Source organism: Protomyctophum bolini (assembly GCF_963924005.1).
Source record: "Protomyctophum bolini genome assembly, chromosome: 10".
In the NCBI taxonomy this organism is placed as follows: domain Eukaryota; kingdom Metazoa; phylum Chordata; class Actinopteri; order Myctophiformes; family Myctophidae; genus Protomyctophum; species Protomyctophum bolini.
In genome coordinates, this window is record NC_137871.1 from 25,368,473 (window position 1) to 25,384,637 (window position 16,165).

General features: G+C 43.0%; 1 protein-coding gene across 2 annotated transcripts in view; it reads left to right on the forward strand.

Moving 5' to 3' along the window:
* Positions 1-15,743, forward strand: part of npm1b (nucleophosmin 1b) — a 32,039-nt gene extending 16,296 nt beyond the window's left edge. For both annotated transcript variants that reach the window (XM_080773672.1, XM_080773673.1), the window contains 3 exons: positions 7,422-7,520; positions 8,071-8,145; positions 12,897-15,743. In XM_080773672.1, the coding sequence (XP_080629798.1) occupies positions 7,422-7,520; positions 8,071-8,145; positions 12,897-12,950 (228 nt within the window). In that variant the 3' untranslated portion in view covers positions 12,951-15,743. The remainder of the gene's footprint in view (positions 1-7,421; positions 7,521-8,070; positions 8,146-12,896) is intronic.
* The last annotated feature ends 422 nt before the right edge of the window (positions 15,744-16,165 follow it).

The window sequence follows — 16,165 nt, forward strand, 5'->3', positions numbered from 1 at the left end:
AAAAGCCTCTTATGTCCTTATTCTAACTTCAAGGACCATTATTTTATTCTGCATCCTCTCAGACCCCAAACGTTTGATCAAAATAGTAATAGTTCTTCTGTATTCTCAGTTAATTGTGTAGAGTTCTACTAATGCAGATGTTTAACGATAATTTAACTCTTGAGAGAGAATGCAACCAGCAGCACTCCATCATTTGTGCAGGGGACGTGCAGTGCTGTTTTTGGCAGCAAAATTATATTTTAGTTTTAGTCGTAGTCTTTTGAATAGTTTTCATATAGTCACATTTTAGTCGACTAAAAAACGCTGCAGCGTTGCACAAAAGCAACACAAGTTTGAGAACCATTGGCTAAACAGAGAGAGTGCCGCGCTACGAGCTTGTAGGTCTGCTATTTTTGAAAAATCGTTAAATGTGGAACAAATCTTTGAATATATAGCCTATTCTTTCACAGTGAACGTTTTCAACTCAAATCTTTGCTTCTAGGGCTGGTCGTCCCTGGAACAACATATTTTCTGATGGGGGTCGGCGGCCAATTACATATAGTTTAATTACATATAGTTTATGGGGTCCGCTTGACATGAAAAACTTTGAGAACCACTGATATAGAAACATTCTTCTAGGATTTAGAAGGCTTTTGTTCTGAATGGGTTAAAAAACAGCACTGTGGTTTACAAAAAGGGGGAAATAGGACTGCGTTGTTTTGGGAACATTGTGGGCAGTCAAAACAGGTAGACAAATAAAGCGGACACGTGTGTTACGGACGTCGGTAACGGTACGTCAATTAGTCATGATGAGGAACAAGATGACAAGACACCGTTTCGGGAGAAGGTTAAGTGAAGAGGTTAAAAAGATTACGCAAGACGACGAGCTCCGCTTAGACAAGGCATCCATTAACACATTTAGACCTGAGGCCGACGACACTACAGATGTCTTCTAAATCCTAACGGGGTTTTGAGAAACGCATGTTGCTATATCAGTGGTGCCCAAACGTTTTTCACGTCAAGGACCACCCAAAGTGATGTGCGGCGTTTGGCCGCCGACCGAAGATTTGCACAAATGTGCACAGATTAGCTATTTTCAAAAATAGCATAATATATGTTTGTTTTTTTACATTCTTGAGGTATAAAATAATGTTTAAAGTTGTTAAAATCTAAAATAGCACTGATGCTTTCTCGGTTTTAATGGGTTAAAGGAGAATTCCATACTAAAAGGCTTTCTTACCTTTCTTTGTAGTTGTTACGTCCCCACCAAAGAGGTCCAGGTGTTATTTTGTGCAAAAGCTCCTTATTGGCTGTTTCCCCTACCATAAGCCCTAAATGAATTGTATTGAATTGAATGGGGCTATGGGGTGTTGTGTAATGTAAATAATATCCCAAGCGGCACACTTTACTACTTCTTTCGATGGAAATAAGCGAACTAGCATAACACCCCATAGCCCCATTCAATTCCCATTCAATGCAATGCAATTCATTGAGGGCTTATGGTAGGGAAAATAGCCAATAAGGAGTTTTTGCACAAAAAAACACCTGGACCTCTTTGGTGGGGACGTAACAACTACAAAGAAAGGTAAGAAAGATAAGAAAGCATTCTAGCATGGAATTCTCCTTTACGTCAGCCTCTCCAGATCAGGAAGACCTGACTATAGGAGACAGACAGACTCCAGATCAGCGTTTAGTTTAAACCATTAAGTTCTTGTACGAGCGCGTAATGCAAGGTGTCGCGGTGGCGGCACGGCACGCCGAGGATGTGAGAGGCGCGAGAAATATGGCCACTGGCAGAAGATCTGAGAAGCTCCCAGAATGTAATGACCATGCAGTCACCTGCACTCTGGGGAAGAAACCCGCTTCCTCCTCCGTCCTCAGGGGCATCTGGGAGCGCGGCAGGGACCGCTCTAGACATCAAACACTGGCTAATGAGAGCAATTGGGAGAAGGTGTGGTCCAGGAAGCGAGGGGTGTCAAGAGGTTGTCAGGAGGGAACAGTTGTTGTGCAAGGAGAAGGGGGGGCGTGTGGCGGCGGTGGGGCGGGGTGGGATGGGATGGGGGGGGGGGCATTCAAAGCTCAACGGGGGCCCGGCACACAGGTCAGGACGAGATGCCTTCGGTCGTTATTAGGGCTGAAGCATCATGTCTATACATTTCTGGCCCTTTTAGGGATCCCAGAGATTCAACCTCCCCCTCCCCCATGTTTACATTTCATAAACGTTTTTAAGATCAGTACATACAGCGAGCCTATAGCTATTAAAAGCACGGAAAGCAGCTTCAGATTGAAAAGTTATAGGCCAAAAGGTGAATCGGCCTGATTTTCTTTTTTTAAATTCGATTTGATTTGTTTTGGCTCCTATAGGCTAGAAACCATCAGTAGGTCATAAAGAAGTCTCGTGAAAACGTTGACACTTTTATCCGATTCGTAGCGGTCATTTAGCTAAAGACGCCCGATTTAAATGTGATTTACACTTTGTCGTCCGATCATGTCACTCATAACAGACTTTCAACTGAAAACACTACAAATGACCCATTGAGCCATCTAGGCAACACTCTCATCCAGATGAATGCAGTACTATTGAGCCATCTAGTCAACACTCTTATCCAGATGAATGCAGTACTATTGAGCCAACTAGGCAACACTCTCATCCAGATGAATGCAGTACTATTGAGCCATCTAGGCAACACTCTCATCCAGATGAATGCAGTACTATTGAGCCATCTAGTCAACACTCTTATCCAGATGAATGCAGTACTATTGAGCCATCTAGTCAACACTCTCATCCAGATGAATGCAGTACTATTGAGCCATCTAGTCAACACTCTTATCCAGATGAATGCAGTACTATTGAGCCATCTAGTCAACACTCTCATCCAGATGAATGCAGTACTATTGAGCCAACTAGGCAACACTCTCATCCAGATGAATGCAGTACTATTGAGCCATCTAGTCAACACTCTTATCCAGATGAATGCAGTACTATTGAGCCATCTAGGCAACACTCTCATCCAGATGAATGCAGTACTATTGAGCCATCTAGGCAACACTCTCATCCAGATGAATGCAGTATATTGAGCCATCTAGGCAACACTCTCATCCAGATGAATGCAGTACTATTGAGCCATCTAGTCAACACTCTTATCCAGATGAATGCAGTACTATTGAGCCAACTAGGCAACACTCTCATCCAGATGAATGCAGTACTATTGAGCCATCTAGGCAACACTCTCATCCAGATGAATGCAGTACTATTGAGCCATCTAGGCAACACTCTCATCCAGATGAATGCAGTACTATTGAGCCATCTAGGCAACACTCTCATCCAGATGAATGCAGTACTATTGAGCCAACTAGGCAACACTCTCATCCAGATGAATGCAGTACTATTGAGCCATCTAGTCAACACTCTTATCCAGATGAATGCAGTACTATTGAGCCAACTAGTCAACACTCTCATCCAGATGAATGCAGTACTATTGAGCCATCTAGGCAACACTCTCATCCAGATGAATGCAGTACTATTGAGCCATCTAGGCAACACTCTCATCCAGATGAATGCAGTACTATTGAGCCATCTAGGCAACACTCTCATCCAGATGAATGCAGTACTATTGAGCCATCTAGGCAACACTCTCATCCAGATGAATGCAGTACTATTGCATTGTGACAATACAACCAAGCACCTGAACACCTATAGTGTCCATGTCATGACATCATAGGCTAGTAGGCTAACAGGTGAAAAAAAGCAGATGTATAGTAAGCTCTAGATTGTTTTTTTCTGGCTTTTTTTATTGATTGATTAAATTACTTATTCAAAGTTTGCAGTTACAGTTCAATACAGCATCAGGCAAAGAGATTTGTCGCAGAGGGGAAAAAATGAGGGGGGCCAAAGGATAGTTCCCTGGGGGACCGTGGTCAACAAAGTAATACCGGGAAAGCATCTTTTTCTTTTATTTGAACCACTTTAACCATTATTTTATACTTTGGCTATTCAAACATAGCAGATATACAAGCTCTGTGTGTCACTTTGTGCCACATTGTAGATCTGCTATTTATTTTTTGAAAAATAGTTTGCATCTGGGAGGGTCCCTGGGGGGGGGGGGGGGGGGTCCGTGGCCAAATACATATCCTCTTTTGGGGGGGGGGGGGGGGGGGGGATATCCTCTTTGGGGGATCCTTGACATGAAAAGGTTTGAGAACCATGGTCATTTATTTTTTTCTTCTTCCGAAAACTGGTAGGATTTAGGAGACATTTTGTAGAATCGCCCTCAGGGCTTAACGTGTTAAGTGGTTGTTATTAGCCTGCGATGTCGTACAGCTATCGGGTCTGTAGTTTCTAGGACGAGAAACAGGGGGTCAAGAGCTCAGATGTTTGTTAACTTTGTTCCCCTTTGGGCCGTCTGGTCTAAACCCTCCTCATTCCAACAAAGTGACAGAACCTTCGGGCCCGGGCCAGACGCCGGGCCGGGGCAGAGCAGAGGTGTCCCAGGCATGTGTTGTGTGCAAACGGACTGGAAGACTTGAGCGCTTGCATTAAAAAGATAGCGTGCCAGCGATTAACCCATTTAGGCCTGACGTCGAAAATACCTATGTTTCTATATCAGTGGTGCTCAATATTTCATGTCAAGGACCCCCAGAAATTATATGTAATCAGCCGCCGACCCCCATCTGAAAACATGTTGTTCCAGTGACCCCCACCCCCCGGAAGCAAAGATTTGCTCTGAAATGATTTGAGCCACATTCTCACGATTTTTCAAAAATAGCAGGCCTACAAGCTCGTAGCGTGGCCCTCGGTGCCGCGCTACAAGCATGTAGATCTGCTTTTTTTCAATAGCTTAAAGTATAATATAATGCTTTTAAAGAAACACACCAAAAGAGGGGTTTTCCCGTCCTGAACGGATTAAGTTCCAACGTCCCGTGGCATCTGTAATCAGCGTCTGGACCAGATGAAAAAGCTTTGTCTGTTTATCAGCTGTTTTGAGGCCCACAGCTGTCCTGTTGGAACTGTGGGAGTGCCTCCTCCTAAATAATAAATACGTAGGGCATTTCAGTCTGGCTTCGAGCCAAACGGCATATACATGGTCGCTATTTTTCTCTGCAACTCTTGTGTGTGTGTGTGGGTGTGTGAGTGCATTGCGCCGCGTGCATAATGTCTAGGGCCGCTCGCGCACGGTAAAGGTTTTTTCCTGTTGTTTTTTCTTTCCGTTTGATCTGCGCCAATAAAATGTTAATATCTACAGGGGACAGCGGAGGGGCAGATTGCATTTTTTTCTTGCAAACCACAAATTGGGAGACGTTTGTGCTCTGACTGTAACGTCCCGCCTCCTTTTAAGTGTATTTTTGTCGTTCTTTAGTCTTGAACACGGTTTTTAATTAGTTTAACCCATTCTGGGCGGGAACCGCTTTTGGTGTTATAAAGCACTATGTTATACTTTAGCTATTGAAAAATAGCAGATCTACAAGCTAAGCTTTGTAATAAATGCTAGCGGGCTAAGTGTTAAGAACGAAACCACATCCACCCCAGTGCACCCAACTGTTTGAACCTGAAACCCTACACATGTTTTCTGCAAGTCACAGGGCAAAAAAAAAGATGTCCTATAAGTCTCTCCTCCTCTCCTCTAGTTTCAAATGTGTTTTCAGACTATCAATGAAACCCTACAATTTCAGTGGATTCCAGCCTGGCCTTACATGTAGGGACAAGCTCCATCGCTTGTGTAACATACAGCCCCATGGTGTGTGTGTGTGTGTGTGTGCTTGTGTGTGCGTTTGTGTGGTGCGGTGCGTTGTTGGGTCACACACACACACACACACACACACACACACACACACACACACACACACACACACACACACACACACACACACACACACACACACACACACACACACTTCCTAATTTGAGGACCTGTGATGTGAGGCCCAGGCTGCCCAGTTTTCTTTTTTCTTTTTTTGGGACACACCTGTAGTGCACTCTGCAGTAGTGTGTTCCCAGAATGCACCTCTCAGTCTTAACACAAGGACTGCTGCACGGGGCCTCTTCGCGTGCCAAGGGAGCGCTCTCATGATATCGGCACAGAGACGGACAGCTCAGAAGTGATGTTTTCTTTAGGCCGGGGTCTCAAGACGATGTTTTACCTTCTTAGCTGAGAGATATGAAGCAGGGAACCCCCTGCTTTTAATGAAGTGTATAACATTGTGTTGCAGGTTAAACTCTTTCATGGTGAGCTTGTAATTAGGACGTACATGCATATTTTAAATTAGGAAGTGTGTGTGTGTGTGTGTGTGTGTGTGTGTGTGTGTGTGTGTGTGTGTGTGTGTGTGTGTGTGTGTGTGTGTGTCTGTGTGTGTGTGTGTGTGTGTGTGTGTGTGTATTTTCGGCTAAAGAGATGCTCGGGTTCAAGTGGTTAATTGTACCAAAAAAAAAGGTTCCTATCACACAAAGATTCGTGGTCTGGAGAGGGCAGTTGTTTTACAGACGGGTAAAAGGGCAGGTGCTGAAGCCCCCTTTGATGTCTATGTGTGCACGTCCCTGTTGAGGACCCCCTGTTGAAGATGTTATTCAACATAAGTAAGGTGTTGACATGGAAGTAGAGTTCAGTTAAGATGATGTTTTGTGGATCCACCGTCCAAAGGAAGACTGTCCATTTCACGTAGCAGTCATGGGGTTTCCCGCCACTGAACAACACAAAGCCTTTTCCTTCCCCCCCCCCCCCCCCCCTCCTCCGCCTTTTCTTTCTGCCTTTCTTCAACAACAATGTGCTCCGCTCATATTGCTCAATAGAGCTTGGGCTTGCCCTCTCCTGCTATGAGACAATAAAAAGGATAATTTGTACCCGATGTATTGTGTAGTTAGGGTAGAATTTGTTGCCCTTTTGTACGCTTTTATCTCATTCCAGCTGGTTGCCCATACTGAGGCTGTCAGAGCAGGTGCAGAAGGCAGATCAAATGGGTCACAGTGAAACCGGAGGCCAGAACCTGGTCCTGACTAGCCCAGAGCCTGGTCCTGACTAGCCCAGAACCTGGTCCTGACTAGCCCAGAGCCTGGTCCTGACTAGCCCAGAGTCTGGTCCTGACTAGCCCAGAGCCTGGTCCTGACTAGCCCAGAGCCTGGTCCTGACTAGCCCAGAGCCTGGTCTTGACTAGCCCAGAGCCTGGTCTTGACTAGCCCAGAGCCTGGTCTTGACTAGCCCAGAACCTGGCCGTGACTAGCCCAGAGCCTGGTCCTGACTAGCCCAGAGTCTGGTCCTGACTAGCCCAGAGCCTGGTCCTGACTAGCCCAGAGCCTGGTCCTGACTAGCCCAGAGTCTGGTCCTGACTACCCCAGAACCTGGCCGTGACTAGCCCAGAGCCTGGCCGTACGATAGCCCAGAGCTGCAACACGATAACTCTGTCATTTCTCGACCGTTTTATTGCATTGGACATTTTCTTTTCACTTCCAGACAACCCTGAAGACAGTCAAAGACAAGGCTGCGGCCGGTCCGTCCAACTCTCTGTCGTTGGCTGACATCAAGAGCAAGCTGGCATCGGCAGCAAGAGATGTAAGAAATATCATTATACAACAGGTCGTTTCGAGGAAGCAATCGGATTGGTTGAAACAGCCTTCTAGCCGTGGTTCAAACGAGCACCACTCCACACCTAATCAAAACAAAGAATTCAGCTGCTCTGTTTTCCCAGAGCGCAGCAAACTCGGTGGCTAGGCTAGCTAGTTTCTTGTGACATTTGTGGCTCTAGTGACTACTGTCATTAAAACATGTTTAACATGCGATTTTCTTAGTTTTAAGGGTAACTGTTGTATAATTGCAATATTACACTTGAGGGGGTGATTTAACGTGATGATTGCCACTTCAGTGATGCTTGCGGAACTCGACTACGTCTCGTTCCTGACCGCATCACTGTCGTGGCAATAATCACGGTGTAATATTGCTCATCATCAGTAGTGATGATGAATGGATACACATGAAACAACAAGTAATGCAGTTTTTAATATACCGGTAGATTATTTGTGAGATTATGTAACATTGTGTTAAATTCATTTTATACCTATCTCAACATATATCTCATGACGTCGTAATTCTCTTGTTCTTTCAGGGAAAGGGGTTACCGAAGACAGAACAGAAGTTTGAAAATTTTGCCAAAAGTTCTTTTAGAGTCTTTGATCAAAAAGTAAGTAAACCTTTTTTGTGTCTCTCTTACTTTCTGATTTGTAGTTAATGTACATAATGACTCCCTGGGTGAGGGGAGTGAAAAAAGGTTGATCGAAAGGCTAATGATCACACTTTTCAGCCCTATAGGGCAGGGGTTCTCAACGTTTTTGGCTGGGGACCCCCGGAAATGCTTTGGCAATGTCTCGGGACCCCCGCCCCACCCCTCCCAACCCCCAATATAAATTGACTGCTACAATAACCTTAATAATAGAGACAATACACCATAAATAAATACTGAAACCAGATATAATCATTAGGGAAGGTCTATGCATGTATACTATGTGTACTATGTAAACTCTTCATTTCCACTTTCCAGCCATTCTGTTGCAAAAAAAACATAATTTTTTTTAATAATTTGGGGACCCCCCAAAATAATTTGGCGACCCCCCCGAGGGGTCGCGACCCACGGGTTGAGAACCCCTGCTATAGGGTAGGGCCAGTAAGTAACTGACCAGTGAGCCAAATTAAGTGCCCCAGTTAAAGTCCTACTATTTGTCAAATCAATTGCTGTATGCAAAATGTGTTCTCCGCATTTGACCTCTTTGAGCGGTGAGCCGCAGCCGTGCCGCGCTCGGGAATCATTGGTAGTTGATCTAAACCCCAATGCAACCCTCGAGTGCCAAGCAGGGAGGCATTGGATACCATTTTTACAGTCTTTGATATGAACCCTGACCTCCCAGTTTTAGAGCGGACACTCTAACCACAAGGCCACTGAGCTGGTGAACTACTAAAAAATACTATATTGTTGCTGGGAAACCTCATCTCTATATTTGTGTTTTCTTCTTAAATGAATGCCCTACTTCTTGATACCACAGCGTCACGCGAAAGTATCAAAAGTATCAGATCTGCAAGCTCAAAACACATCTGCTACTTTTAAAAAAATTATGTGAATCATGAAAAGTAACGTTTTGTTTTGTTTGTTGGAGATATGATGTTTGCACACGACAGAGATGATATCGTAAAAAACACTAAAAGGGGTTCTCGTCCTGAATCAGTGCTATTGAACACCCTTTACATGTCCGAGTGTGGGTTTTACAAATGAACCGATGAAAAGTAGACACTTCTGACTAAACAAGTCACTTCTGACTGGAAAAAAAAACACCTAACTCCACACGATGGTGTTAGGTGGTTTTGTCCACCATTGATTAGAAGGAGAAGTCAGACCAAAATCTCCACATCGATGGTCAAAAACCTCTCAACTCCACTTGAGGTGTATGTGGGTAAAGTGATGCTATAAGGACACATTCAAGTATCTGACATGTGTTTAAGTCACCACACCAACTTTGAGTGTTGAGACGTGCAAAGAGGTTTTTTTCTGAAAAGTTAATATTGACATAGCTGGTTTCCGTCATGACAGCAGTGATATATAGTATTGTGTGTAGCCTCAACAACAAGCTACCTGCTGGATTCCTACACAGTCCTCCTACCTCATACTGTCCAGCATATCTTCACACACCGCTCCGCACCAGACTTGCGGCACAAGGTGATTTATGTTCATTTCGCGTCCATGGACTGTTTGGGAGTATATTCCTGCCAAGGCAAACTCTTTTCCCCAGTGATTTACTGGTCAGCGCTCTCACAACTGTGTCTTTTGTAGCCCTTAACCCATTCTGAACGGGAACCCCCTTTTGGTATTTTATGTTGTACTTTTAGCTATTGAAAAATAGCAGATCTACAAGCTCATAGAGAGGCACCAAGTGCCACGCTATGAGCTTGTAGGTCTGCTATTTTTAGCCGGGGGTCGGCGGCCACATACATATAATTTTTGTGTTCTTGACATGACATATTGAGCACCACTGACATAGAAACATAGGTATTTTAGAAAAACTAAGTCAGGATTTAGAAGACTTTTTTTTCCGACATCCGGTCTAAATGCCTTAATGAAGGGACTGGGAGGTACCGTATGCCGACCCGTACCAGTCTCCCTCGTGTTCAAGGTCTTTGACCAAAACCCCTGAAAGCAGCTTTTCTAACATCAGGATTTAAAGCTTTTTTTTCCTTTTTCCTACCAACTATCATAATAACACCTGCTCTTGTCTCCAGGACAGTTAGCTTTTACCCAACTTCAACTTTACATGTGGCTTCATGCCACGTTTCCAGCTTGTAACGTACCCTACAGCAAGGACCCCAAAATGGACATTTATTAGCCCGCGGACCCCCATTTGAAAAGATATGCCAGGGACCCCCCCATAGCAGAAGATTTTTACGGCTCTAGCAGTGATTCTCAACGCGTTTAATTTCAAGGACCCCCCCCCCCCCAGTTTTACAGGCAGAGATTAATGATATCAAAACCGGTCGCATCGCTCCACAGCCTAGGATCGCTTGTTGCGCAATCCTCGATGTTGCGCAACAGTGAGACGTCATCGAAAATGTCCCTCCCCTGTTTAGCCGACGACGACGAAAATCTTAAAATGTTAATAACCCGCGATCTAAATCATCCCGCCTAATTATAAAAAAAGGTTATGTGTTAGACGGCCCCCCGCTGTCCAGTCGCTAGTCACGTTAGATTTAATACCCCCCGTTGTTGTCGATCGCATCGATAGTGTTTTGGCTACACTTATTGCTACAGCCACATCCGGAACTACATCCGGTCCGTCGGGAAAAGTGCCCCGGGCGCTATAAACGCTGGGCACATTTTATTAATGGATTGAATAACCTCGGGCAATACATGACCTGGTTGGCGTGTCCACATAAAAATGACATTTTATATTAGTGTTTTCTGCCAGTATCTTGAATACAGCCATTTATTTATTGCACTATGCCATTTTAACATTTTTATTTTATTGTACCGATGCACGTATGAGCATAATGAGCAGGTGAAATCTCTTTTAGACACGACGTAGGGATGGAGCTAATCTTCATTGATAACGAGCACCTTATCGAGCAGGCTTATCAAGCCGGGTTCTTATCGAGCATTTTCTATTATTTTGTGGAAAGACAGAAGATGACAATACATTCTGAACAGAACCAGTATCTTTTACTACGGCCTTCACATACAGAACTACCTTTTTCTAACAGAAGGAAGGCAAGTGACGTGGGTTCACTGGGTTGTGGACGTCAAAGTATTGAAAGGCGCTTCTGACTACATTTTATTATTATTACATAATGGCCTAATCGCAATTGAGTCGCAGTTTGAAGATAATGGCACTTCTTTTGCATAATTGTCCTAATCGTTTCCATGTTGAGAAATAATGTTCATAAGATTAAAGAAATTGTGTAAATAGCAGATCTACTGCTTTTTCCACTATTTTTTAGTTTTGTTTTTAGTTTAATTTATTTATTTTTTATAGTATAAAGTTATAGAATGTCATTAATTTCTTTGCATATTTAGGTATTTGTCATATCTGCACCTTCCTAGCCTAAAAAGCCAAATAGAATACAATTATGTTCCAGTGTTCAACAACAGAAACACAGTTAAAATCGTCAGTGTGACAATGAATCGCCATATCCCATTTAGACCATTCTACAAATGCCTTCTAAATTCTGACAGTGTTCTGAAAAACCTTATGTTTCTATATCAGTGGTGAGCAACCTTTTTCACGTCAAGGACCCCCAGAAATATCTGTATTTAGCTCCGGACCCCAATCTGAAAATATAATAATATATTCAAAGATCTGCGCCACATTTTCGCGATTTTTCTAAAATAGCAGACCTACGAGCTTGTAGATCTGCTATTTTTCAATAGCTAAAATATAACAATGGGTTATACCGTCAGAATGGTGACAGCCCCCATGATGGCCGGCGTGGTGGAGAGGACAAGAGAAGGGAGAACGGTGTATGTTGTTGACGTAGAAAAAAAACATCTGTGGAAGCGCTTTTGGTTTTCCTCGGCCAGTTTTCCTCAGAGTTCTGTCAGAGCTCGAAGCATGCACCTAGTCATATACTCTGGTATGTAAGTGCTGCTAGCCCCCACCCCACCCATGTTTCCCCCCGACCGACCGCCTGCCTGCACCGTTCCCACAGGCCAGGCGCTCCCAAGCAGCACGCCGTCGTACACAGAGAGAGGTGACTCATTCGTCTCATGCAAGGATAGCACATCATCTGGAGGCTTTATCCCCATTCTGGGGCGGGAACCCCTTTTGGTGTTTTAAAGCATTATGTTATACTTTTAGCTACTGAAAAATAGCAGATCTACAAGCTCATAGCACGGCACCAAGTGGCGCGCTTCGAGCTTGTAGGTCTGCTATTTTCTTTTTTAAATCGTGAAAGTGTTGGCGCAAATCTTTGAATATATATTCTTTCAGAGCGAACGTTTTTAACTCAAATCTTTGCTTCTGGGAGGGGGGGGGGTCAGATGTGGGGTCCGCGGCCAAATGCAGATAATTCTGGGGGTCCATGACGTGAAAAAGGTTGAGCACCTGCTCTGACATAGAAACATAGGTTTATCAGAAAACTGTTAGGATTTATATTAGAAGACAAATGGGTTCTAATTAGTCTCCCCTCTCTCTCTCTCTCTCTCTCCCAATCAAAACAAAATAATTTTATGTACAATTAAAAGGGAACAGAAAGATGTTGTTTACACAGAGCTGTTACATTGCAAATGAGGGAAATCCAACTTAAAAAAACAATAAGAATTGTGGCGTTTGCTGTCATAAATAGTAGCCTATATATATATACTATACCTTGGGATAAGCTTTTGCAAAGTTGTGCAGCTCTTTTTCTAAAGTGTTTAAAGGTCTCTCTCTCTCTCTCTCTCTCTACTTTCCTCAGGTAATCAAGGAGCTCTGGGACTTTTTAAACACACTGAAGACTGCAAAGAAATAGTAAACTTGTATTGTGGGGGGGGGGGGACAGAAAGTCATGTTTTTGCATCTTTTTTAAGACATTTAAAGGCACAGTCAGTGAGGTTTCCTATTCAGACTAGTAGTCACTGCACAGTACTACGGTAGCAGTATGTGGGTTAAATGGTTAATAATACAAAAACCCAAAAAAACAACAACATTCAAACTTCATCGTAATGCATTGTTTTAGGCTTCAGTGTTTTTGTCTTTTGCTTTTCGGTTAAATATGCAATAGGAGATACTGCAGAATGTGCCTTTAAATAACTTTACTGTAAATGCAGCTGAAGTACGTCTCACGTGGCCAGACAACTATTCCACAATCTATTATCTCCTGAAGGTAATATAACTACACCTCCTGAATGCTATATAGAGTCTGGAACTACAGCTCCTTAATGTTATATAGAGTCTGGAACTACAGCTCCTTAATGTTATATAGAGTCTGGAACTACAGCTCCTTAATGTTATATAGAGTCTGGAACTACAGCTCCTTAATGTTATATAGAGTCTGGAACTACAGCTCCTTAATGTTATATAGAGTCTGGAACTACAGCTCCTTAATGTTATATAGAGTCTGGAACTACAGCTCCTTAATGTTATATAGAGTCTGGAACTACAGCTCCTTAATGTTATATAGAGTCTGGAACTACACCTCCTGAATGCTATATAGAGTCTGGAACTCCCGAAATTCGAGGCAGGAAGCTGGCATCTGTTCGTCGGAAATGTTCACAAAAATATATTTGTTTTCCTTTTTTTCCATTTCTGCTAAGCAGCAAGCTATATTATGCATAGATTATTTTTATTTATATTAGGATACATTGCGCAACTGCAAAGACGACACGGAAGTGGGGAGGAGGCTTCACATCCGATTCATCACTTGATCATCAACGGAGCTTAATTATCCGTTGATCCAGACTGTATGACTGGGAGGCAAAAGTCTGGCCACGCGAGACTACAGCTGAGTCTTCTACCAAAGCACGATGATATTACAACAGCACTCCCGTGACTTATTGCAGAGTCCTTGTCTTTTCTCTTTGCAAACTGCTAAGAGCAGTGAACTGCGATCAGGTTTCTTTAACAGTAATTTGTTTCAGAGGTAACTTCATAACTTCAATAACTTGACTAACTCCCTGTGTTAATTTAGCTTGTGTCACCTGTGAGTCAATTGTTACAATTTGAATATGTTAATGTCTCGTTTGGCTGCGTATGTCGGGACACTCACATCTGATCTAAGCTCTACAGCAGTGGTTCTAAACCTGTGGGTCGAGACCCCCAGGGAGGGTCCCTGGTGTTCCTATTTTGGGGGGTCCCTAGTTCAGATATGTTTATTTTGGGGGGTCTCTAGTTCAGATATGTTTATTTTGGGGGGTCCCTAGTTCAGATATGTTTATTTTGGGGGGTCCCTAGTTCAGATATGTTTATTTTGGGGGGTCCCTAGTTCAGATATGTTTATTTTGGGGGGTCCCTAGTTCAGATATGTTTATTTTGGGGGGTCCCGTCCTGAACAGGTTGAGAAACACTGCTCTACTCTACAGTACTACTAATATGGCAGCTTTAGACATATTTTAAGTGTGTGTACCTTTAAATTCATCACCCTAAGGCTAAAGGCTTGTTTAGCAGCTTGGATCTGTTTATTGGATCTGCATAGTGAAATGTTTGTTAATAAAGGGAGAGTTCACCCCCAAAATTACTTTTTTTAATCGATTAGCCTACTCGCCACATGGAGACTTGAATTCATGCATAAAGGAGTCTCCCACTCACTTAGGAATGTGACAAAAATACAAATTGAATTCAAATCTCCATTGGGGTGAGTAATTGATAGAAAAAAAGTTACTTTTTGGGTGAACTACCCCTTTAAGGTGATCTTTGACAGTTATTAATTAATTAGTAATTAGTTGTTCAAATATCTTTATTTTTTTTAATGTTCAGTTCAGTCCCCCTTTTACGTTATTGTCGTTTTTCCAGCCTTGTTGTTTTAAATGTAACATTCTTTCTTTGTAATGCATCTTTTGCGATATCTTTTTTTTTTATACCCCTATTTTGAATAACAGTTTGAAACCGTTGACGTGGATAATTCGTCCCACTGAAAAGAGTGTAGCCATTGTTGTGGTGAGATAAACTGATCCCTGGATTGAATTATTATGCGTTGTCTCTGTCGGGTGGAAACCTCATACAGTATGTCCACAACTGTTACTTTTCAGGATTCAAATAATAAAATAAAAAAATCTGATCTACAAGCTCAACATGATTGTTCCAGCTTGCGGATCTGCTGCATTTGGATGCTTTTGTGTGACACTGTAAACAGTCGTAACCAACACCGCCGCCGACCCACAGGAGAATTCCGCAATTTCCACAATTTCCAATTTCCGCAATTTTCAATTTACGCAATTTCTGCAAGTGTTGCGGAAAAAAACGATTCGTTATAACCCATCGGTTTTAAATTGCGGAAAAATTTCCGGAAAAAAATCCGCAATTTCCGCAATTTCCAATTTCCGCAATTACAACCATGTAAATACAACACATTGAGCAGGGCACTGCAGGGAGTTGAACGGTTGAACCCCGTTCCGGTAAACCAGAAGTCCGACACCAGTGCCTTAGTTTTTGTGTTGTTAATTTACAGGTTTTTTTGCAGCGTTTTTCCGTCGGTTTTCCGAAAAATGGCGTCCAGTGAGGTGTGCAACCACCTTTAGAATATGGAGAGAAGAGGTTTCTGCCCGGCAGAAACGATATGCTCTCCGTTTGGTTGGTATCCTGGCATAATAAAATCCCTGTTAATTTGTTCATTAGTGTTGTGATTAATGTGTGCCTCATAACATTTGTGACCAGAGCATGGAGCACCACACCTTATTTATTTTTATTTTTTATTTATTCCAAAGATAAAACTATTATAATCACTGCAACGGGCTCAGAATAGGTCCCCGACTCCCTGTGGGATGAAATTTAGTCTAATTAGCTCCCTACCAACCAGGCCAGGGATTTCAGGGAGGCCATGCAGAACTTGCCCCTCAGTTTGTCCTCAAAAACAATGCCGTGAGGCCTCAGTGTTCTTAATGCCTCCAGCTGAATGTACCACTCTCTCCTCTGTCTCTTTCTTGTATAGACACCAGTGTCTTACATGACAAGAGACCTATTAACTCCCCTGAGTTGTAAGATACTGGCATTACAGCTGTAGTGTCTGTCCTCATCAGATCAGAGCCATTG